Source organism: Salmo salar, chromosome ssa09, assembly GCF_905237065.1.
Source record: "Salmo salar chromosome ssa09, Ssal_v3.1, whole genome shotgun sequence".
NCBI lineage: Eukaryota > Metazoa > Chordata > Actinopteri > Salmoniformes > Salmonidae > Salmo > Salmo salar.
The window spans coordinates 91,763,725-91,790,881 of NC_059450.1; the positions used below are offsets into that span (position 1 = coordinate 91,763,725).

At 42.4% G+C, this 27,157-nt stretch overlaps 1 protein-coding gene across 1 annotated transcript in view; it reads left to right on the plus strand.

Moving 5' to 3' along the window:
* Window positions 1-17,708, plus strand: part of gabra6a (gamma-aminobutyric acid type A receptor subunit alpha6a) — a 38,264-nt gene extending 20,556 nt beyond the window's left edge. Inside the window, exons 8-10 of the mRNA XM_045724208.1 lie at window positions 6,223-6,482; window positions 10,002-10,243; window positions 17,547-17,708. Coding sequence (XP_045580164.1) covers window positions 6,223-6,482; window positions 10,002-10,243; window positions 17,547-17,556 — 512 coding nt within the window. The 3' untranslated portion in view covers window positions 17,557-17,708. The remainder of the gene's footprint in view (window positions 1-6,222; window positions 6,483-10,001; window positions 10,244-17,546) is intronic.
* Window positions 17,709-27,157: the final 9,449 nt, after the last annotated feature.

Below are 27,157 nucleotides of genomic sequence, written 5' to 3' on the forward strand. Positions count from 1 at the left end.
CAATCCTCTATCCCTGTGTCTGGTATGATAACAACCCTCTGTCCCTGGTATGATAACAACCCTCTGTCCCTGTCCCTGGTATGATAACAACCCTCTGTCCCTGGTATGATAACAACCCTCTGTCCCTATGCCTGGTATGATAACAATCCTCTGTCCATGGTATGATAACAACCCTCTGTGCCTGGTATGATAACAACCCTCTGTCCCTGTGACTGGTATGATAACAACCCTCTATCCCTGTGTCTGGTATGATAACAACTCTGTCCCTGGTATGATAACAACCCTCTGTCCCTGTGCATGGTATGATAACAATCCTCTGTCCCTGGTATGATAACAACCCTCTGTCCCTGGTATGATAACAACCATCTGTCCCTGGTATGATAACAACCCTCTGTCCCTGGTATGATAACAACCCTCTGTCCCTGGTATGATAACAACCCTCTGTCCCTGGTATGATAACAACCCTCTGTCCCTGGTATGATAACAACCCTCTGTGCCTGGTATGATAACAACCCTCTGTCCCTGTGCCTGGTATGATACCAAGCCTCTGTCCCTGTGCCTGGTATGATAAGAATCCTCTATCCCTGTGTCTGGTATGATAACAACCCTCTGTGTCTGGTATGATAACAACCCTTTGTGTCTGTGCCTGGTATGATAACAATCCTCTGTCCCTGGTATGATAACAACCCTCTGTCCCTGGTATGATAACAACCCTCTGTCCCTGGTATGATAACAACCCTCTGTGCCTGGTATGATAACAAGCCTCTGTCCCTGTGCCTGGTATGATAACAAGCCTCTGTCCCTGTGCCTGGTATGATAACAACCCTCTATCCCTGTGTCTGGTATGATAACAACCCTCTGTCCCTGTGCCTGGTATGATAACAATCCTCTGTCCCTGGTATGGTAACAACCCTCTGTCCCTGGTATGATAACAACCATCTGTCCCTGTGCCTGGTATGATAACAATCCTCTGTCCCTGGTATGATAACAACCCTCTGTCCCTGGTATGATAACAACCCTCTGTCCCTGGTATGATAACAACCCTCTGTCCCTGGTATGATAACAACCCTCTGTCCCTGTGCCTGGTATGATAACAACCCTCTGTCCCAGGCATGATAACAACCCTCTGTCCCTGGTATGATAACAACCCTCTGTCCCTGGTATGATAACAACCCTCTGTGCCTGGTATGATAACAATCCTTTGTCCCTGTGCCTGGTATGATAACAACCCTCTGTCCCTGTGCCTGGTATGATAAGAATCCTCTATCCCTGTGTCTGGTATGATAACAACCCTCTGTCCCTGGTATGATAACAACCCTCTGTCCCTGTGCCTGGTATGATAACAAGCCTCTGTCCCTGGTATGATAAAACTCTGTGCCTGGTATGATAAGAACCCTCTGTCCCTGTGCCTGGTATGATAACAACTCTGTCCCTGGTATGATAACAACCCTCTGTGCCTGTGCCTGATATGATAACAACCCTCTGTCCCTGTGCCGGGTATGATAAAAATCCTCTCTCCCTGGTATGATAACAACCCTCTGTCCCTGGTATGATAACAACCCTCTGTCCCTGGTATGATAAAAACCCTCTGTCCCTGTTATGATAACAATCCTCTGTCCCTGTGCCTGGTACGATAACAAGCCTCTGTGCCTGTGCCTGGTATGATAACAATCCTCTATCCCTGTGTCTGGTATGATAACAACCCTCTGTCCCTGTTATGATAACAACCCTCTGTCCCTGTCCCTGGTATGATAACAACCCTCTGTCCCTGGTATGATAACAACCCTCTGTCCCTATGCCTGGTATGATAACAATCCTCTGTCCATGGTATGATATCAACCCTCTGTGCCTGGTATGATAACAACCCTCTGTCCCTGTGACTGGTATGATAACAACCCTCTATCCCTGTGTCTGGTATGATAACAACTCTGTCCCTGGTATGATAACAACCCTCTGTCCCTGTGCATGGTATGATAACAATCCTCTGTCCCTAGTATGATAACAACCCTCTGTCCCTGGTATGATAATAACCATCTGTCCCTGGTATGATAACAACCCTCTGTCCCTGGTATGATAACAACCCTCTGTCCCTGGTATGATAATAACCCTCTGTCCCTGGTATGATAACAACCCTCTGTGCCTGGTATGATAACAAGCCTCTGTCCCTATACCTGGTATGATAAGAATCCTCTATCCCTGTGTCTGGTATGATAACAACCCTCTGTCCCTGGTATAATAACAACCCTCTGTCCCTGTGCCTGGTATGATAACAATCCTCTGTCCCTGGTACGATAACAACCCTCTGTCCCTGGTATGATAACAACCCTCTGTCCCTGGTATGATAACAACCCTCTGTGCCTGGTATGATAACAAGCCTCTGTCCCTGTGCCTGGTATGATAACAATCCTCTATCCCTGTGTCTGGTATGATAACAACCCTCTTTCCCTGGTATGATAACAACCCTCTGTCCCTGTGCCTGGTATGATAACAATCCTCTGTCCCTGGTATGGTAACAACCCTCTGTCCCTGGTATGATAACAACCATCCTGTGCCTGGTATGATTACAATCCTCTGTCCCTGGTATGATAACAACCCTCTGTCCCTGGTATGATAACAACCCTCTGTCCCTGGTATGATAACAACCCTCTGTCCCTGGTATGATAACAACCCTCTGTCCCTGGTATGATAACAACCCTCTGTGCCTGGTATGATAACAATCCTCTGTCCCTGTGCCTGGTATGATAACAACCCTCTGTCCCTGTGCCTGGTATGATAACAATCCTCTATCCCTGTGTCTGGTATGATAACAACCCTCTGTCCCTGTGCCTGGTATGATAACCACCCTCTGTCCCTGGTATGATAACAACCCTCTGTGCCTGGTATGATAACAACCCTCTGTCCCTGTGCCTGGTATGATAACAACCCTCTATCCCTGTGTCTGGTATGATAACAACCCTCTGTCCCTGGTATGATAACAACCCTCTGTCCCTGTGCCTGGTATGATAACAATCCTCTGTCCCTGGTATGATAACAACCCTCTGTCCCTGGTATGATAGCAACCCTCTGTCCCTGCTATGATAACAATCCTCTGTCCCTGTGCCTGGTATGATAACAATCCTCTGTCCCTGTGCCTGGTATGATGACAACCCTCTGTCCCTGGTATGATAACAACCCTCTGTCCCTGTGTCTGGTATGATAACAAACCTCTGTCCCTGTGTCTGGTATGATAACAATCCTCTGTCCCTGTTCCTGGTATGATAACAACCCTCCCTCCCTGTGCCTGGTATGATAAAAATCCTCTGTCCCTGTGTCTGGTATGATAACAATCCTCTGTCCCTGGTATGATAACAATCCTCTGTCCCTGTGTCTGGTATGATAACAACCCTCTGTCCCTGGTATGATAACAACCCTCTGTGCCTGGTATGATAACAACCCTCTGTCCCTGTGCCTGGTATGATAACAATCCTTTGTCCCTTTTGCTGGTATGATAACAACCCTCTGTCCCTGGTATGATAACAACCCTCTGTCCCTGTGTCTGGTATGATAACAATCCTTTGTCCCTGTTCCTGGTATGATAACAACCCTCTGTCCCTGTGCCTGGTATGATAACAATCCTCTGTCCCTGTGGCTGGTATGATAACAACCCTCTGTCCCTGGTATGATAACAACCCTCTGTGCCTGGTATGATAACAACCCTCTGTCCCTGTGCCTGCTATGATAACAATCCTCTGTCCCTGTGTCTGGTATGATAACAACCCTCTGTGCCTGGTATGATAACAACCCTCTGTCCCTGTGCCTGCTATGATAACAATCCTCTGTCCCTGTGTCTGGTATGATAACAACCCTCTGTCCCTGGTATGATAACAACCCTCTGTGCCTGGTATGATAACAACCCTCTGTCCCTGTGCCTGGTATGATAACAATCCTCTGTCCCTGTGGCTGGTATGATAACAACCCTCTGTCCCTGGTATGATAACAATCCTCTGTCCCTGGTATGATAACAACCCTCTGTGCCTGGTATGATAACAACCCTCTGTCCCTGTGTCTGGTATGATAACAATCCTTTGTCCCTGTTCCTGGTATGATAACAACCCTCTGTCCCTCTGCCTGGTATGATAACAATCCTCTGTCCCTGTGGCTGGTATGATAACAACCCTCTGTCCCTTGTATGATAACAACCCTCTGTCCCTGGTATGATAACAATCCTCTGTCCCTGTGTCTGGTATGATAACAACCCCCTGTTCCTTAGTCTGTCTCTCTCTCTTTATTTTTCTGTCTCTGTCCCTTAGTCTCTCTCTCTTTCGCTTTCTCCTCCCATGCCACATATAATTAGTGTAGCCTACACTGTCTTTTAGTGCTGAGCGATTAGTGGTTTTTGAAGTAGGTTCGGTTTCGGTTCGATAATTTTTTTTAAATATCCTGATTTTCAATTTCAGTTTCGATAAAAAAAATTGAAACAATAAATTAATTATGAAATAATTGCATCAAAATGGTTAGAGCTTTTTCATGGAAATTCCAAAGCCAAAAATAGAGAACATTCAATTGCCAAAACATTTAAAATATTCCATTGTCTCTGTCAGGTCCACATAGACAAATAGGAAATTACTATGAAATAATAAAATATTTTACTTGTGTATATTACTTAGTTTAATTTGATGACTTTATAATGTTTTATTCTTTAAAGTCATGATCTCATCTCAGCTCAGAGAGTAGCATCCAGCCAGCCAGACAGCCATCTAATGGTATCTCTGTGCTCCCCATACTGAACTCTCTGTAGTCATCCTAACTATACTGAAGAGATGTCTGACAATCATTTTACTACTTCTTCTAAGTAGATAAGGCATACTTTCACAGAGTATGTCTCTATCCCTCTCTCTTGTCATTGTGTTGTGTACATTCCTCTCTCATGCAGCGGGTTATGTGGTCTGTGTGTTAGTGGTGTGCGGGTCAGCTGTTTCTTTACCTGCACCTGCCCGCAATTGCTAATAACCCATCCGCAACCACCCGACCATGTGAGTTAAAGTCAACATTTGAGGCCCACATCCAACCCTAACCCACAAATACAGAAAATGTGCTATACTGTTGGCTTCAGTCAAAGACGGCAGAACCATTTTATTGACAGGGGATGCAGTGCAGGGTTTTTTTAAAACCTGAATTAGGTATGTTTCTGCTTATAATTTCCAACGTTTTTGTAGGCTATTTGTTAGTCAACTTGTCTATAATTAGATACATACAGCTTCTCTTCTGTCATTATATGTTGCCCTAGAAGACTAAATAAACCAAGGCTCAACAGAATAATGTCATAGAGCAATAGAATGAATGATTAAATCTAGTTGATATGGGTAACGTTTTCTCTGTCATCTTTCATGGAGCAAAGACATTTAGGGACCCCCCCCGCACCAAAAAAAAAGATATTCTGTGCAGAATGTCCAAACAAACATTTGCTTGATTTCAGTTCGGCTTCGATGAATATTGTGTGGTTGAAATACTATCAGCTTTTATGATGCTTTCATGATGAAGACAGTACCTCTACAGATTGTATCTAACTGAGCATAGCATTCTCTCAAGATGCAAAAAAGAAAGAAATCATATTTCTCCCATAAATCATTTTAATCGCTCAGCTCTACTTTCTTCACATCATGACCCCTGTATTCACCTTTAATAAGGTGTTGTGACATCACGTCAACGTGTGCTACGTTAAAAACCAATTCGAGTGTATCCTGTTGACCCCATTTAGCCTAGTCTCATCACACAACCCTTAATTACATGAGGTAGTCCAGGGGAGCTGGACACTCCAATAACACAGCAGGGGGTAGTCCAGGGGAGCTGGACACTCCAATAACACAGCAGGGGGTAGTCCAGGGGAGCTGGACACTCCAATAACACAGCAGGGGGTAGTCCAGGGGAGCTGGACACTCCAATAACACATTTGGGATGCCCTGAAAATGATGGGATAGATAAAAGAATCATATATTTAATGGTTATGAGGGTACCCCAAGTTACATTCTAAGGATTATGTATGGGGGTGCCCAAAATGTGTTATGAGGAAGCCCCAAGCCCTGTCTTGGGGTACCTACCATTGAATCTTTAACCCATACTATAATTTTTCAGGGCATCCCAGAATGACAATGTGTAATTAGAACCCTGTCTCAACCACACAGATATGATAATAGTGTTCTAAGTCTGTTTCTATGGTCTCCGTCTCCCCCTAACAACCGACAGGCATCACCACGGTCCTCACCATGACAACCCTCAGCATCAGCGCCCGCCAGTCTCTGCCCAAAGTATCCTACGCTACAGCCATGGACTGGTTCATCGCCGTGTGTTTTGCATTTGTGGCATCCGCGCTCATTGAGTTCGCTGCCGTCAACTACTTGGCCACGCTTGAGGCCAACAGACTGAAGAAGAGGAACGCCAGGCAGAACAAACTGGAGGTCCTGGCTGAAGCAAGTTATGATGAAGAGGATGAGAGTGCCTCATCTGTAAGTCATTTACTGGAAGGAGGATGGATGGATGGATGGATGGATGGATGGATGGATGGATGGATGGATGGATGGACACAATTCTGTATGTTATATGCTATATGCTATGTGCTATATTCTATGTGCTATATTCTGTATGTTATATGTTTTGCTATATTCTATATGTAATATGTTTTGCTATATTCTATATGTTATATGTTATAAGCTATATATTATATTCTATACGTAATATGCTATATGCTATATTCTATATGTTATATGCTATATTTTATATGCTATATTATGTATGTTATATGCTATATTCTATATCTTATATGCTATATGCTATATTCTATATGTTATACGTTATGTTATATGTTATATATGTTATATGTTGCATGTTACATGCTATATGCTATATTTTATATGCTATTTTCTATATGTTATATGTTACATGCTATATGCTACATTCTATATGTTATATGTTATATTCTATCTGTTATATGTAATATTCTATATGTTGTGTGTTATATGTTATATGTTACATGATATATGCTACATTCTATGTGCAATATTCTATATGCTATATGTTATGCTATATTCTATATGTTATATTCTATATGTGATATGCTATATGCTATATTCTATATGTTATATGTTATAAGCTATATGCTATATTCTATATGTTATATGTTATAAGCTATATATTCTATTCTATACGTAATATGCTATATGCTATATTCTATATGTTATATGCTATATTTTATATGCTATATTATGTATGTTATATACTATATTATATATCATATGTTATATGCTATATTCTATATGTTGTGTGTTCTATGCTATATTCTACATGTTATATTCTGTATATTATATGTTACATGCTATATGCTATATTCTATGTGCTATATTCTATATGTTATATGTTATGCTATATTCTATATGTTATATTCTATATGTTATATTCTATATGTTATACGTTATGTTATATGTTATATTCTATATGTTGTATGTTATATGTTGCATGTTACATGCTATATCCTATATTTTATATGCTATTTTCTATATGTTATATGTTACATGCTATATGCTATATTCTATATGTTATATGTTATATTCTATCTGTTATATGTAATATTCTATATGTTGTGTGTTATATGTTATATGTTACATGATATATGCTATATTCTATATGTTGTATGTCATGCTATATTCTATATGTTATATTCTATATGTGATATGCTATATGCTATATTCTATATGTTATATGTTATATGCTATATTATATATGTTATATGCTATATGCTATGTGCTATATTATATATGTTATATGCTATATGCTATAGTCTATATGTTATATGCTGTATGCTATATGCTATATTATATATGTTATATGTTATATTCTATATGCTATATGCTATATTCTATATGTTATTTGCTATATGCTATATTCTATATGTTATATTATATATGTTATATGCTATATGCTATATACTATATTCTATATGTTATATGCTATATGCTATATTCTATATGTTATATGTTATATGCTATATGCTATATTATGTATGTTATATGTTGTATGCTATATTCTAGATGTTATATGCTATATGCAATATGCTTTATTATATATGTTATATGCTATATTCTATATGTTATATGCTATATGCTATATTATATATGTTATGTGTTATATGCTATATGCTGTATTCTTTATGTTATATGTTATATGTTATATGTTATATGCTATATGCTATATGCTATATTCTATATGTTATATGCTATATGCTATATTCTATATGTTATATGCTATATGCAATATTCTATATGTTATACGATACATGCTATATGCTATGTTTTATATGTTATATGCTATATGTTATATGCTATATGCTATATTGTATATGCTTTATTCTATATGTTATATGCTATATGCTATATTATATATGTTATATACTATATGCTATATTCAATTTTTTATATGCTATTTTATATATGCTGTATGCTATATTATATATGTTATATGCTATATGCTATATGCTATATTATATATGTTATATACTATATGCTATATTCAATTTTTTATATGCTATTTTATATATGCTGTATGCTATATTATACTTGTTATATGTTATATGCTATCTGCTAATCCACTGTGCATATATATATTTTTATATATGTATATATATATATATATATATATATATATATATATATATATATATATTCTCTACTCCAGTAGTATCCTACTCCATGATTCCATGGTAGATCTTCTAGATAGGGAATTCTACCACATTAATGATCCCTGTTGTCTGTTCTCTTTAATCCTCTACCTCCACCCCACCCCTCCTCTACCTCCACCTCACCTCACCCCTCCTCTACCTCCACCCCACCCCTCCTCTACCCCCACCCCACCCCACCCCTCCTCTACCTCAACCCCACCCCTCCTCTACCTCCACCCCACCCCACACCACCCCTCCTCTACCTCCACCCCACCACTCCTCTACCCCCACCCCACCCCTCCTCTACCTCCACCCCACCCCACCCCTCCTCTACCTCCACCCCACCCCACCCCTCCTCTACCCCCACCCCACCCTTCCTCTACCTCCACCCCACCCCACCCCTCCTCTACCTCCACCCCACCCCACCCCACCCCACCCCACCCCTCCTCTACCTCCACCCCTAACCCTCCACTCAAACCTCTTCTATGTTTACCCCTAACCCTCCACCCCTAACCCTCCTCTACCTCCACCCCTAACCCTCCTCTACCTCCACCCCACCCCACCCCTCCTCTACCTCCACCCCTAACACTCCACTCAAACCTCTTCTATGTTTACCCCTAACCCTCCACCCCCACCCCTCCTCTACCTCCACCCCTAACCCTCCACCCCTAACCGTCCTCTACCTCCACCGCACCGCACCCCTCCTCTACCTCCACCCCACCCCTCCTCCTCCCCCTCCCCTCCTCTACCCCCACCCCAACTCTACCTCCACCCCACCCCTCCTCTACCCCCACCCCTCCTCTACCTCCACCCCTCCTCTACCCCACCGCTTCTCTACCTCCACCCCTAACCTTCCTCTACCTCCACCCCTAACCCTCCACCCCTAACCCTCCTCTACCTCCACCCTTATCCCTCCACCCCTAACCTTCCTCTACCTTCCACCCCCACCCCACCTCTCCTCTACCTCCACCCCTATCACTCCACCCCTAACCCTCCTTTACTCTCCACCCCTAACCTTCCTCTACCTCCACCCCTAACCCTCCACCCCTAACCCTCCTCTACCTCCATCCCAATCACGATCCCTATCCCTCCACCCCTAACCCTCCTCTACCCCCACCCCTCCCCCCACCCCACCCCCTCCTCTACCTCCACCCCTATCCCTCCACCCCTAACCTTCCTCTACCTTCCACCCCTAACCCTCCTCTATGTCCACTCCTAACCCTCCACCCTAACCCTCCTCTTTGTCCACCCCTAACCCTCCGCCCCTAACCCTCCACCCCTAACCCTTCACCATCACCCCACCCTGTTCCCCCAGCCCCCCTCAGAGAGAGGGGGCCTGAAGAAGAGGTATAACTCCATATCCCAGAGTGAGACAGACACTGGCCCCTCGGTGCCCATCTTCCTGCAGCAGGGTTCAGCTGTGCCCCCCATCCCAGCGCTGGCTGGCACCAGCCCCATAGACCAGTACTCCCGCATCATGTTCCCCCTGGCCTTCGCACTCTTTAACCTCTTCTACTGGATCATATACCTGGGCAAGGACACCATGGAACAAGCCAGGTATGGGTTAATAAAGTCTCTATTAGGACACCATAGAACAGGCCAGGTATGGGTTAATAAAGTCTCTATTAGGACACCATGGAACAGGCCAGGTATGGGTTAATAAAGTCTCTATTAGGACACCATGTAACAGGCCAGGTATGGGTTAATAAAGTCTCTATTAGGACACCATGGAACAGTCCAGGTATGGGTTAATAAAGTCTCTATTAGGACACCATGGAACAGGCCAGGTATGGGTTAATAAAGTCTCTATTAGGACACCATAGAACAGGCAAGGTATGGGTTTATAAGGTCTCTATTCTGTTCTGTTATGACACCATAGAACAGGCCAGGTATGGGTTAATAAAGTCTCTATTAGGACACCATGTAACAGGCCAGGTATGGGTTAATAAAGTCTCTATTAGGACACCATGGAACAGTCCAGGTATGGGTTAATAAAGTCTCTATTAGGACACCATGGAACAGGCCAGGTATGGGTTAATAAAGTCTCTATTAGGACACCATGTAACAGGCCAGGTATGGGTTAATAAAGTCTCTATTAGGACACCATGGAACAGTCCAGGTATGGGTTAATAAAGTCTCTATTAGGACACCATGGAACAGGCCAGGTATGGGTTAATAAAGTCTCTATTAGGACACCATAGAACAGGCCAGGTATGGGTTTATAAGGTCTCTATTCTGTTCTGTTATGACACCATATAACAGGCCAGGTATGGGTTATTAAGGTCTCTATTCTGTTCTGTTATGACACCATAGAACAGGCCAGGTATGGGTTTATAAGGTCTCTAATCTGTTCTGTTATGACACCATAGAACAGGCCAGGTATGGGTTTATAAGGTCTCTATTCTGTTCTGTTATGACACCATATAACAGGCCAGGTATGGGTTATTAAGGTCTCTATTCTGTTATGTTATGACACCATAGAACAGGCCAGGTATGGGTTTATAAGGTCTCTATTCTGTTCTGTTATGACACCATATAACAGGCCAGGTATGGGTTATTAAGGTCTCTATTCTGTTCTGTTATGACATCATAGAACAGGCCAGGTATGGGTTTATAAGGTCTCTATTCTGTTCTGTTATGACACCATAGAACAGGCCAGGTATGGGTTTATAAGGTCTCTATTCTGTTTAGTTATGACACCATAGGACAGGCCAGGTATGGGTTTATAAGGTCTCTATTCTGTTCTGTTATGACACCATAGAACAGGCCAGGTATGGGTTTATAAGGTCTCTAAGCCAGTTCCACTGCGTTCTTTTCATTGTTCATCTATAATCAGGGACTGATTTAGACCTGGGACACCAGGTGTGTGAAATTAACTATCAGGTACATTACACAGATAATGTATGACTTTTTGATCACAGAACAAAACATTGCACTTTTAAAATGTGATTTTTATGTTCTGACCTTCTCATCTGTGTTACTGATGACTGCCTGTTTTATGTTATCACCAGCTCATCTGTGTTACTGATGACTGCCTGTTTTATGTTATCACCATCTCATCTGTGTTACTGATGACTGCCGGTTTTATGTTATCACCATCTCATCTGTGTTACTGATGACTGCCTGTTTTATGTTATCACCATCTCATCTGTGTTACTGATGACTGCCGGTTTTATGTTATCACCATCTCATCTGTGTTACTGATGACTGACCGTTTGTTTTGCCTAAGTTGAAATATGTTTGATTAGCTGTAGTATTGATAATTAACAGTAATGAGGGATGCTTGTTGCACTTCACTGTTTACAGCTTTATATTTGACTATTTCATATCCACAACACAGACTTGTGTAATTCAAATGGCACCCCATTCCCTATATAGTGTACTACTTTTGACCAGGGCCCATAGGGTAGTGTACTACTTTTGACCAGGCCCATAGGGTAGCATTTGGAACACACGGTTTCAGCTGCATATTTGACCGTTCTGAATCTGAATCCACAACACAGACCCACTGTATGTAACTCTGCCTTCTGCTCTCTGATGATGAGCTGCAGCAGCAAAACAATTAATACCCACTGTTTTTGTCAAAGACTTCTATCTAGACAGTAAAGACATGAGTAATATCTGACGCTGGAACAGCCCCATGAGTTGTAGACACAAAAGGGGAAGAGGGTCGCTAGCTGGAGGATGTTAGAGAGAGAGAGAGAGAGAGAGAGAGAGAGAGAGAGAGAGAGAGAGAGAGAGAGAGAGAGAGAGAGAGAGAGAGAGAGAGAGAGAGAGAGAGAGAGAGAGAGAGAGAGAGAGAGGAGAGAGAGAGACCTCTATCAGTACGGCACACGGCATAGAAAAGGAGCTCAATTAATTTGCAAAGAAATAATGTGCATCAAACAGTCACCTCTCGTTTTACATAAGGTTTACCTGGGGGCTGGCAAAAACCCAGCCAGTGCTTGCATCCCAATGGTACTCTATTCCCTATGTAGTGCACTACTTTTGACCAGAGCTTTTGTCAGAAGTAGTGCACCACATAGGGAGTAGGGTGCAGACAGTAATTTTAGTAATAATGCTCCTTCTCCGCAGGGAGTGGATCTGAGAGTCAGAGAAACCCCTGCTTGTTACGTTGTAACACTAGACACATAAAAAAACAACTATTCACTTTCCTCCTCTTATAACTGAGCCACTTAGAGAACACAAAGCTCTGTCTGACTGAGAGGGGGCGACACACATACACACACACACACACACACACACACACACACACACACACACACACACACACACACACACACACACACACACACACACACACGCACGCACACGCACACGCACATACACGCATACAGTACCAGTCAAAAGTTTGGACACACCTACTCATTCAAGGGTTTTTCTTTATTTTTACTATTTTCTACATTGTAGAATAATAGTGAAGACATCAAAAACATGAAATAACACATATGGAATAACGTAGTAACCAAAAAAGTATATTTTATATTTGAGATTCTTCAAATAGACACACTTTGCCTTGATGACAGCTTTGCACACTCTTGGCATTCTCTCAACCAGCTTCATGAGGTAGTCACCTGGAATGCATTTCAATTAACAGGTGTGCCTTGTTAAAAGTTCATTTGTGGAATTTATGTCCTTCTGCGTTTGAGCCAATCAGTTGTGTTGTGACAAGGTAGGGGTGGTATACAGAAGATAGCCCTATTTGGTAAAAGACCAAGTCCATGTTATGGCAAGATCAGCTACATTTACATTTTACATTTTAGTCATTTAGCAGACGCTCTTATCCAGAGCGACTTACAATTTGGTGCATTCACCTATAATATCCAGTGGAACAACCACTTTACAATAGTGCATCTAAATCTTTTAAGGGGGGGGTTAGAAGGATTACTTTATCCTATCCCAGGTATTCCTTGAAGAGGTGGGGTTTCAGGTGTCTCCGGAAGGTGGTGATTGACTCCGCTGTCCTGGCGTCGTGAGGGAACTTGTTCCACCATTGGGGTGCCAGAGCAGCGAACAGTTTTGACTGGGCTGAGCGGGAACTGTGCTTCCTCAGAGGTAGGGAGGCGAGCAGGCCAGAGGTGGATGAACGGAGTGCCCTTGTTTGGGTGTAGGGCCTGATCAGAGCCTGAAGGTACGGAGGTGCCGTTCCCCTCACAGCTCCGTAGGCAAGCACCATGGTCTTGTAGCGGATGCGAGCTTCGACTGGAAGCCAGTGGAGAGAGCGGAGGAGCGGGGTGACGTGAGAGAACTTGGGAAGGTTGAACACCAGACGGGCTGCGGCGTTCTGGATGAGTTGTAGGGGTTTAATGGCACAGGCAGGGAGCCCAGCCAACAGCGAGTTGCAGTAATCCAGACGGGAGATGACAAGTGCCTGGATTAGGACCTGCGCCGCTTCCTGTGTGAGGCAGGGTCGTACTCTGCGAATGTTGTAGAGCATGAACCTACAGGATCGGGTCACCGCCTTGATGTTGGTGGAGAACGACAGGGTGTTGTCCAGGGTCACGCCAAGGCTCTTAGCACTCTGGGAGGAGGACACAAGGGAGTTGTCAACCGTGATGGCGAGATCATGGAACGGGCAGTCCTTCCCCGGGAGGAAGAGCAGCTCCGTCTTGCCGAGGTTCAGCTTGAGGTGGTGATCCGTCATCCACACTGATATGTCTGCCAGACATGCAGAGATGCGATTCGCCACCTGGTTGTCAGAAGGGGGAAAGGAGAAGATTCATTGTGTGTCGTCTGCATAGCAATGATATGAGAGACCATGTGAGGATATGACAGAGCCAAGTGACTTGGTGTATAGCGAGAATAGGAGTGGGCCAAGAACAGAGCCCTGGGGGACACCAGTGGTGAGAGCACGTGGTGCGGAGACAGATTCTCGCCACGCCACCTGGTAGGAGCGACCTGTCAGGTAGGACGCAATCCAAGCGTGCGCGGTGCCGGAGATGCCCAGCTCGGAGAGGGTGGAGAGGAGGATCTGATGGTTCACGGTATCAAAGGCAGCAGATAGGTCTAGAAGGATGAGAGCAGAGGAGAGAGAGTTAGCTTTAGCAGTGCGGAGAGCCTCCGTGACACAGAGAAGAGCAGTCTCAGTTGAATGCCCAGCTCAAATAAGCAAAGAGAAACGACAGTCCATTATTACTTTAAGACATGAAGGTCAGTCAATCCGGAAAATGTCATGAACTTTGAAAGTTTCTTAAAGTGCAGTCGCAAAAACCATCAAGCGCTATGATGAAACTGGCTCTCATGAGGACCGCCACAGGAAAGGAAGACCCAGAGTTACCTCTGCTGCAGAGGATAAGTTTATTACAGTTACCAGCCTCAGAAATTGCAGCCCAAATAAATGCTTCAGAGTTCAAGTAACAGACACATCTCAACATCAACTGCTCAGAGGAGACTTTGTGAATCAGGCCTTCATGGTTGAATTGGTGCAACGAAACCACTACTAAAGGACACCAATAAGAAGAAGAGACTTGCTTAGGCCAAGAAACATGAGCAATGGACATTAGACCGGTGGAAATCTGTCCTTTGGTCTGAAGAGTCCAAATGTGAGATTTTTGGTTCCAACCGCCATGTCTTTGTGAGACACAGAGTAGGTGAACAGATGATCTCCGCATGTACAGTTCCCACCGTGAAGCATGGAGGAGGAGGTGTGATGGTTTTGGGGTGCTTTCCTGGTGTCACTGATTTAAAATTCAAGACACACCACAGCGATACACCATCCCATCTGGTTTGGTCTTAGTGGGACTATCATTTTGATTTTCAACAGGACAATGACTCAACACACCTCCAGGCTGTGTAAGGGCTATATGACCAAGAAGGAGAGTGATTAAGTGCTATATCAGATGACCTGTCCTCCACAATCCCCTGACCTCAACCCAATTGAGATGGTTTGGAATGAGTTGGACTGCAGTTTATTTTGTATTTTACCTTTATTTAACTAGGCAAGTCAGTTAAGAACAAATTCTTATTTACAATGACAGCCTAGGAACAGTGGGTTAACTGCCTTGTTCAGTGGCAGAACAACAGATTTGACCTTGTCAGCTTGGGGATTTGATCTTGCAACCTTTCGGTTACTAGTCCAACTCTCTAACCACTAGGCTACCTGCCACACCGAGAGTGAAGAAAAAGCAGCCAACAAGTGCTCAGCATATGTGGGAACCCCATCGAGATGGTTGGAAAAGCATTCCAGGTGATGCTGGTTGAGAGAATGCCAAGTGTGTGCAAAGCTATCATCAAGGCAAAGAGTGGCTACTTGAAGAATCTAAAATATATTTAGATTTGTTTAACACTTTTTTGGTTACTACATGATTCCATATGTGTTATTTCATAGTTTTGATGTCTTCACTATTATTCTACAATGTAGAAAATAGTAAAAATAAAGAAAAACCCTTGAATGAGTAGGCGTGTCCAAACTTTTGACTGGTACTGTACTTACAGTACATATAGATGATACAGAGACAAGAGGGAGAGAGACTACAGAGCGACAGAGATACTACAGTTGGACTTAAGAGAGACTAGGTAGTGAGACGCTGCAGAGACACTTCAGAGAGACTACAAATAGATAGCGAGAGACTACAGAGAGATAGTGAGAGACTACAGAGAGATAGCGAGAGACTACAGAGAGATAGCGAGAGACTACTGAGAGATAGCGAGAGACTACTGAGAGATAGTGAGATACTACTGAGGGATAGTGACAGACTGCAAAGAGACTACAGAGAAATAGTGAGAGACTACAGACAGACTACAGATAGATAGTGAGAGACTTCAGAGAGACTACAGAGAAACAGAAAGACTACAGAGAGATGGAGAGAAAGATAAGAGAGTGAAAAGCGGAGAGATGATGAAGAGACATGAGGGAGAGAGACTGTACCTAGAGAAGAGAGCGAGAAACACACACACACACACACACACACACACACACACACACACACACACACACACACACACACACACACACACAGGGAGCAGTCATTACGTAAGAGTGTGGAGTGTAAATCTGCTCGTCATGTTCCTGTCACAGAATGTTGATGCTTGTTTTGTTGAGAACGTTCTGCACTACAAGGACAGAGACAAGATGGTGGACCCTGCTATAGCTACTGGAACTGTTGTCTTCAATTCTTATTCTCCAAGTCTCTGACTTTGGACAGAGGGCATACCATCTCTGACTTGATACCATTTTAAGTATATATAGAGAGAACATTACTGTAATTTACAGTATATCATTGTCAGTGAAAGATATCAACCTCTTTAAACTTTCTCTCTCTGTGTTTCTGTCTCTGTGTGTTTCTGTCTGTGTGTTTCTGTCTATGTGTTTCTGTCTCTGTGTGTTTCTGTCTGTGTGTTTCTGTCTATGTGTTTCTGTCTCTGTGTGTTTCTGTCTGTGTGTTTCTGTCTCTGTGTGTTTCTGTCTCTGTGTGTTTCTGTCTGTGTGTTTCTGTCTCTGTGTGTTTCTGTCTCTATGTGTTTCTGTCTCTGTGTGTGTGATTTGCCATGCTCTCTCATGTTGTGTGTTTCTGTCCTTGTGTGTTTCTGTCTCTGTGTGTTTCTGTCTGTGTGTTTCTGTCTATGTGTTTCTGTCTCTGTGTGTTTCTGTCTGTGTGTTTCTGTCTATGTGTTTCTGTCTCTGTGTGTTTCTGTCTGTGTGTTTCTGTCTCTGTGTGTTTCTGTCTCTGTGTGTTTCTGTCTGTGTGTTTCTGTCTCTGTGTGTTTCTGTCTCTATGTGTTTCTGTCTCTGTGTGTGTGATTTGCCATGCTCTCTCATGTTGTGTGTTTCTGTCCTTGTGTGTTTCTGTCTCTGTGTGTTTCTGTCTCTGTGTGTGTGATTTGCCATGCTCTCTTATGTTGTGTGTTTCTGTCCTTGCAGAGGTGATTGAGCCTCTTGCTCCAACGGATGTGTCATCTACGGGGAATGTTCTGTAGAGACCTTGTTCATTCATCTCTGTCCTTCGCTCTACCAACAAGTACTCAACATTCACATTACTTTCAGTCCATATAGGAAATGAATAAAAAAAATAATTTCCGACCACATGTCTGTTCTGTTCACATATTGCTCTGCCCAGACCTGCTAGGATCAGTTATTGAAGAGATGTCCTTGTCGTTGGCAGAGCGTTGCTTTAAAAATGGATGCATTTGGTACTTATGATTCTCCAGCATCATAAGTACGTGTGTGTGTGTGTGGGGGGGGGTACACACAAACAAACAGAGAAACACATATCAAAAATAAGTGGATGATATGGATGATATCATCATCATATGATGTCTGTAACTGGTGATGCAACATTGAACCAATGCTGTTCAGAAGCCTGCTGTGCTCTACAGAGTCACAGGCCCCACTACAACACTGATCCAAGAGATCCTCTCCTCACCCCCTCTCCTCTCCTCATCCTCCTCTACTCATCCCCTTCTCCTCTCCTCATCCCCCTCTCCTCTCCTCATCCTCCTCTCCTCTCTCCACCCCCTCTCCTCTCCTGATCCCCCCTCCTCTCCTATTCTCTCCTCATCCCCTCTCCTCATCCTCCTCTCCTCATCCCCTTCTCCTCTCCTCATCCCCCTCCCCTCTCCTCATCCCCCTCCTCTCTCCTCAACCTCTCCTCATCCCCCTCTCCTCTCCTCATCCCCCTCCCCTCTCCTCATCCCCCTCCTCTCTCCTCAACCTCTCCTCATCCCCCTCTCCTCTCCTCATCCCCCTCTCCTCTCCTCATCCCCCTCCCCTCTCCTCATCCCCCTCCTCTCTCCTCAACCTCTCCTCATCCCCCTCTCCTCTCCTCTTCTCATCCTCCTCTCCTCTCCTCTCCTCTCCTCTCCTCTCCCCCTCCTCTCTCTCCTCTCCTCTCCTCTCCTCTCCTCTCCTCTCCTCTCCTCTCCTCATCCCACTCCCCTCTCCTCATCCCCCTCCTCTCTCCTCAACCTCTCCTCATCCCCCCTCCTCTCCTCTCCTCCTCTCCGCAAAATTAGCCTAACATTTAAGGTACTGTTTATATGTGTATTTCATGCTACATTGAGGTACAAATTAGAGTATAATGCTTGTATGGATGTCAACAACAATGGAAAAAGGATGTTCAGGGAAATATAACATATATTTGGAGTTATTTTCATGAAATTAACATTAAAATTTAGACGTTAGACGTACAGTGATGATAAAAAAATCTAATGAAAAAGATTGCATGGGGGCTTGAAAACACTGATAGTACACAGACAGGCCTCAAAACACTGATAGTACACAGACAGGCCTCAAAACACTGATAGTACATAGACAGGCCTCAAAACACTGATAGTACATAGACAGGCCTCTGAAAACACTGATAGTACACAGACAGGCCTCAAAACACTGATAGTACACAGACAGGCCTCAAAACACTGATAGTACATAGACAGGCCTCAAAACACTGATAGTACATAGACAGGCCTCTGAAAACACTGATAGTACACAGATAGGCCTCTGAACACACTGATAGTACATAGACAGGCCTCTGAAAACACTGATAGTACACAGATAGGCCTCTGAACACACTGATAGTACATAGACAGGCCTCTGAAAACACTGATAGTACACAGATAGGCCTCTGAAAACACTGATAGTACACAGATAGGCCTCTGAGTTGCCCGCCAGAGTCGCCCGCCAGTCCGGCGCAGCCAGAGTCGCCCGCCAGTCCGGCGCAGCCAGAGTCGCCCCTCAGCCCAGAGCCTTCAGCGGTGGGCTACAGCCCTGAGCCTTCAACAGGGGTGGACAGGTTAGAGTGGGGATTAAGCCCGGAGCCAGAGCCACCTCCGTGGGGGGAGGTTTGGGAAGGGGGGGTGTAGCACAGGAACCATCGGTGACGGTGGCCACCCTCCCTTACCTCCCTTTATTTGGGGTTAATTTTGTGTTTTGTTTTGAGGTGCATATGGGGTCTGCACCTTTGGGGGGGGGGTACTGTCACGTCCTGACCAGTAAAGGGGGTTATTTGTTATTGTAGTTTGGTCAGGGCGTGGCAGGGGGTGTTTGTTTTATGTGTTTCGGGGTTTTTGGTTTATGTTCTATGTTAGTATATTTCTATGTTTGTTCTAGTATGTCTATTTCTATGTTTAAGTTTCTTGGGTTGACCTTCAATTGGAGGCAGCTGTTCCTCATTGCCTCTAATTGAAGGTCCTATTTAGTAGGGGTGTTTTTTCCTGTGTTTAGTGGGTGGTTGTTTCCTGTTTTGTGTATGTTGCACCTGACGGGTCTGTTTTCGGTCGTTTGTTGTTTTGTTGTTTAAGAGTTTAATAAAAGTAATTATGAGCACGTCACACGCCGCGTCTTGGTCCCCATTAGACAACCCGTGTTACAGATAGTACACAGACAGGCCTCTGAAAACACTGATAGTACACAGATAGGCCTCTGAAAACACTGATAGTACACAGATAGCCTCTGAAAACACTGATTGTACACAGATAGGCCTCTGAAAACACTGACAGTACACAGATAGGCCTCTGAAAACACTGACAGTACACAGGTAGGCCTCTGAAAACTCTGACAGTACACAGATAGGCCTCTGAAAACACTGATAGTACACAGATAGGCCTCTGAAAACACTGATAGTACACAGACAGGCCTCTGAAAACACTGATAGTACACAGACAGGCCTCTGAAAACACTGATAGTACACAGACAGGCCTCTGAAAACACGGAAGTACACAGATAGGCCTCTGAAAACAGGGATAGTACACAGACAGGCCTCTGAAAACACTGATAGTACACAGATAGGCCTCTGAAAACACTGATAGTACACAGACAGGCCTCTGAAAACACTGATAGTACACAGACAGGCCTCTGAAAACACTGATAGTACACAGACAGGCCTCTGAAAACACGGATAGTACACAGATAGGCCTCTGAAAACAGGGATAGTACACAGACAGGCCTCTGAAAACACGGATAGTACACAGATAGGCCTCTGAAAACAGGGATAGTACACAGACAGGCCTCTGAAAACACTGATAGTACACAGATAGGCCTCTGAAAACACTGACTGTACACAGACAGGCCTCTGAAAACACTGATTGTACACAGACAGGCCTCTGAAAACACTGATTGTAAACAGACAGGCCTCTGAAAACACTGATTGTACACAGATAGGCCTCTGAAAACACTGACAGTACACAGATAGGCCTCTGAAAACACTGACAGTACACAGGTAGGCCTCTGAAAACTCTGACAGTACACAGATAGGCCTCTGAAAACACTGATAGTACACAGATAGGCCTCTGAAAACACTGATAGTACACAGATAGGCCTCTGAAAACACTGATAGTACACAGACAGGCCTCTGAAAACACTGATAGTACACAGACAGGCCTCTGAAAACACGGATAGTACACAGATAGGCCTCTGAAAACACGGATAGTACACAGACAGGCCTTTGAAAACACTGATAGTACACAGATAGGCCTCTGAAAACACTGACTGTACACAGATAGGCCTCTGAAAACACTGATTGTACACAGACAGGCCTCTGAAAACACTGATTGTAAACAGACAGGCCTCTGAAAACACTGATAGTACACAGACAGGCCTCTGAAAACACTGCGTGCACGAAACCTGGGGATTACCTTGGTTTTCTATTGATTTCCTTTTTATTTTCTATTTGATATTATATTTCTATTACAGCTGCTGGGTTTGTGTAGCATCTTTAAAACACTCAGGGACCATATTTAGAATGTAATGGAGGATTTTATTATATGTAGGGCTATGAGCCTATTGGTCATGTTTGAATTTACATTTATATGAATTGAGTGAATGAAATTGAGCTGCTCTCAACTAGGGTTGTGCAATACATGTGGTTATATGTGCAAGGTACTTATTTTGTTGTTGAAGTTTTGATTGGAAGGGGTTTCAATGGCGCTGTTTTTTTCCTTCTTTCTTAACACATGATGGACAACCTTTATCACATGGTTGTTATGATTGTAGTGTTTATAGATGAATATATGTTTTATTAATGTTATCATCTTGTCTGAATGTTATCATCTTGTCTGACTTGATGGGATGTGTGTCTGTAGATTGAATGATTGAATGTCTTGCTACCAATGTTCTATGAGAAATTATACTGTTTGTCCCAACATTTGACACAATAAACTTTTGTTAAAAACTATATCCTATGGTATTATTAATACACTATATCCTATTGATTTTTGTTATTAATACACTATATCCTATTGATTTGTGTTATTAATACACTATATCTTATTGATTGTATTAATTGGTTTGCCCTGTTCATTGCAAAGTTCTCTGAATTACCGACATAAGCCAATATAACGATTACGCTGGAATAATACTAATTGTATTTCGGCTGTTCGGTTCTAGTGGTCTGGACGGAATGGTACAAGATGTTTTTTTTCTTCATTACGCTCATCCACTTGTCCCTTTAATTTGTTTCTCTGTGATAGAAACCACTCATCCACTTGTACCTTTAATTTGTTTCTCTGCGACAGAAACCACTCATATACTTGTCCCTTTAATTTGTTTCTCTGCGATAGAAACCACTCATCCACTTGTCCCTTTAATTTGTTTCTCTGCAATAGAAACCACTCATCCACTTGTACATTTAATTTGTTTCTCTGCGATAGAAACCACTCATCCACTTGTCCCTTTAATTTGTTTCTCTGTGATAGAAACCACTCATCCACTTGTACCTTTAATTTATTTCTCTGCGATAGAAACCACTCATTCACTTGTCCCTTTAATTTGTTTCTCTGCGATAGAAACCACTCATCCACTTGTCCCTTTAATTTGTTTCTCTGTGATAGAAACCACTCATCCACTTGTACCTTTAATTTGTTTCTCTGCGATAGAAACCACTCATCCACTTGTCCCTTTAATTTGTTTCTCTGCGATAGAAACCACTCATCCACTTGTCCCTTTAATTTGTTTCTCTGCGATAGAAACCACTCATCCACTTGTACCTTTAATTTGTTTCTCTGCGATAGAAACCACTCATCCACTTGTCCCTTTAATTTGTTTCTCTGTGATAGAAACCACTCATCCACTTGTCCCTTTAATTTGTTTCTCTGCGATAGAAACCACTCATCCACTTGTACCTTTAATTTGTTTCTCTGCGATAGAAACCACTCATCCACTTGTACCTTTAATTTGTTTCTCTGTGATAGAAACCACTCATCCACTTGTACCTTTAATTCGTTTCTCTGCGATAGAAACCACTCATCCACTTGTACCTTTAATTTGTTTCTCTGCGATAGAAACCACTCATCCACTTGTCCCTTTAATTTGTTTCTCTGTGATAGAAACCACTCATCCACTTGTACCTTTAATTTGTTTCTCTGCGATAGAAACCACTCATCCATTTGTACCTTTAATTTGTTTCTCTGCGATAGAAACCACTCATCCACTTGTACCTTTAATTTGTTTCTCTGTGATAGAAACCACTCATTCACTTGTACCTTTAATTTGTTTCTCTGCGATGGAAACCCCTCATCCATTTGTACCTTTAATTTGTTTCTCTGCGATAGAAACCACTCACCCACTTGTCCCTTTAATTTGTTTCTCTGTGATAGAAACCACTCATCCACTTGTACCTTTAATTTGTTTCTCTGCGATAGAAACCACTCATCCACTTGTCCCTTTAATTTGTTTCTCTGCGATAGAAACCACTCATCCACTTGTCCCTTTAATTTGTTTCTCTGCGATAGAAACCACTCATCCACTTGTACCTTTAATTTGTTTCTCTGTGATAGAAACCACTCATCCACTTGTACCTTTAATTTGTTTCTCTGCGATAGAAACCACTCATCCACTTGTACCCTTTAATTTGTTTCACTGCGATAGAAACCACTCATCCACTTGTACCTTTAATTTGTTTCTCTGCGATAGAAACCACTCATCCACTTGTACCTTTAATTTGTTTCTCTGTGATAGAAACCACTCATCCACTTGTACCTTTAATTTGTTTCTCTGCGATGGAAACCACTCATCCACTTGTCCCTTTAATTTGTTTCTCTGCGATAGAAACCACTCATCCACTTGTACCTTTAATTTGTTTCTCTGAGATAGAAACCACTCATCCACTTGTACCTTTAATTTGTTTCTCTGCGATAGAAACCACTCATCCACTTGTACCTTTAATTTGTTTCTCTGCGATAGAAACCACTCATCCACTTGTACCTTTAATTCGTTTCTCTAAGATAGAAACCACTCATCCACTTGTACCTTAAATTTGTATCTCTGCGATAGAAACCACTAATCCACTTGTCCCTTTAATTTGTTTCTCTGCAATAGAAACCACTCATCCACTTGTCCCTTTAATTTGTTTCTCTGTGATAGAAACCACTCATCCACTTGTACCTTTAATTTGTTTCTCTGTGATAGAAACCACTCATCCACTTGTACCTTTAATTTGTTTCTCTGTGATAGAAACCACTCATCCACTTGTCCCTTTAATTTGTTTCTCTGCGATAGAAACCACTCATCCACTTGTCCCTTTAATTTGTTTCTCTGCGATAGAAACCACTCATCCACTTGTCCCTTTAATTTGTTTCTCTGCGATAGAAACCACTCATCCACTTGTACCTTTAATTTGTTTCTCTGCGATAGAAACCACTCATCCACTTGTCCCTTTAATTTGTTTCTCTGTGATAGAAACCACTCATCCACTTGTAGCTTTTAATTACTTTCTCTAAGATCGAAAGCACTCATCCACTTGTCCCTTTAATTTGTTTCTCTAAGATAGAAACCACTCATCCACTTGTACCTTTAATTTGTTTCTCTGAGATAGAAACCACTTGTCCCTTTAATTTGTTTCTCTGCGATAGAAACCACTCATTCACTTGTACCTTTCATTTGTTTCTCTGTGATAGAAACCACTCATCCACTTGTACCTTTAATTTGTTTCTCTGCGATAGAAACCACTCATCCACTTGTCCCTTTAATTTGTTTCTCTGCGATAGAAACCACTCATCCACTTGTCCCTTTAATTTGTTTCTCTGCGATAGAAACCACTCATCCACTTGTACCTTTAATTTGTTTCTCTGTGATAGAAACCACTCGTCCACTTGTACCTTTAATTCGTTTCTCTGCGATAGAAACCACTCATCCACTTGTCCCTTTAATTTTGTTTCTCTGCGATAGAAACCACTAATCCACTTGTCCCTTTAATTTGTTTCTCTGTGATAGAAATCACTCATCCACTTGTACCTTTAATTTGTTTCTCTGCGATAGAAACCACTCATCCATTTGTACCTTTAATTTGTTTCTCTGCGATAGAAACAACTCATCCACTTGTACCTTTAATTTGTTTCTCTGTGATAGAAACCACTCATTCACTTGTCCCTTTAATTTGTTTCTCTGCGATGGAAACCGCTCATCCACTACTTGTCCCTTTAATTTGTTTCTCTGCGATAGAAACCACTCACCTACTTGTCCCTTTAATTTGTTTCTCTGTGATAGAAACCACTCATCCACTTGTCCCTTTAATTTGTTTCTCTGTGATAGAAACCACTCATCCACTTGTCCCTTTAATTTGTTTCTCTGCGATAGAAACCACTCTTCCCTTGTCCCTTTAATTTGTTTCTCTGCGATAGAAACCACTCATCCACTTGTACCTTTAATGTGTTTCTCTGCGATAGAAACCACTCATCCACTTGTACCTTTAATTTGTTTCTCTGCGATAGAAACCATTCATCCACTTGTCCCTTTAATTTGTTTCTCTGCGATAGAAACCACTCATCCACTTGTTCCTTTAAATTGTTTCTCTGCGATAGAAACCACTCATCCACTTGTACCTTTAATTTGTTTCTCTGTGATAGAAACCACTCATCCACTTGTAGCTTTTAATTCGTTTCTCTAAGATCGAAACCACTCATCCACTTGTCCCTTTAATTTGTTTCTCTGCGAAAGAAACACTCATCCACTTGTACCTTTAATTTGTTTCTCTGCGATAGAAACCACTCATCCACTTGTCCATTTAATATGTTTCTCTGTGATAGAAACCACTCATCCACTTGTACCTTTAATTTGTTTCTATGCGATAGAAACCACTCATCCACTTGTACCTTTAATTTGTTTCTCTGCGATAGAAACCACTCATCCACTTGTACCTTTAACTTGTTTCTCTGCGATAGAAACCACTCATCCACTTGTACCTTTAATTCGTTTCTCTAAGATAGAAACCACTCATCCACTTGTACCTTAAATTTGTATCTCTGCGATAGAAACCACTAATCCACTTGTCCCTTTAATTTGTTTCTCTGCAATAGAAACCACTCATCCACTTGTCCCTTTAATTTGTTTCTCTGCGATGGAAACCCCTCATCCATTTGTACCTTTCATTGGTTTCTCTGCGATAGAAACAACTCATCCTCTTGAACCTTTAATTTGTTTCTCAGTGATAGAAACCTCATATACTTGTCCCTTTAATTTGTTTCTCTGCGATGGAAACCGCTCATCCACTTACTTGTCCCTTTAATTTGTTTCTCTGCGATAGAAACCACTCACCTACTTGTCCCTTTAATTTGTTTCTCTGCGATAGAAACCACTCATCCACTTGTACCTTTAATTTGTTTCTCTGCGATAGAAACCATTCATCCACTTGTCCCTTTAATTTGTTTCTCTGTGATAGAAACCACTCATCCACTTGTACCTTTAATTTGTTTCTCTGCGACAGAAACCACTCATCCACTTGTCCTTTTAATTTGTTTCTCTGTGATAGAAACCACTCATCCACTTGTCCCTTTAATTTGTTTCTCTGCAATAGAAACCACTCATCCACTTGTACATTTAATTTGTTTCTCTGCGATAGAAACCACTCATCCACTTGTCCCTTTAATTTGTTTCTCTGTGATAGAAACCACTCATCCACTTGTACCTTTAATTTATTTCTCTGCGATAGAAACCACTCATTCACTTGTCCCTTTAATTTGTTTCTCTGCGATAGAAACCACTCATCCACTTGTACCTTTAATTTGTTTCTCTGTGATAGAAACCACTCATCCACTTGTACCTTTAATTTGTTTCTCTGCGATAGAAACCACTCATCCACTTGTACCTTTAATTTGTTTCACTGCGATAGAAACCACTCATTCACTTGTCCCTTTAATTTGTTTCTCTGCGATAGAAACCACTCATCCACTTGTACCTTTAATTTGTTTCTCTGTGATAGAAACCACTCATCCACTTGTACCTTTAATTTGTTTCTCTGCGATAGAAACCACTCATCCACTTGTCCCTTTAATTTGTTTCTCTGCGATAGAAACCACTCATCCACTTGTCCCTTTAATTTGTTTCTCTGCGATAGAAACCACTCATCCACTTGTACCTTTAATTTGTTTCTCTGCGATAGAAACCATTCATCCACATGTCCCTTTAATTTGTTTCTCTGCGATAGAAACCACTCATCCACTTGTACCTTTAATTTGTTTCTCTGCGATAGAAACCACTCATCCACTTGTACCTTTAATTTGTTTCTCTGTGATAGAAACCACTCATCCACTTGTCCCTTTAATTCG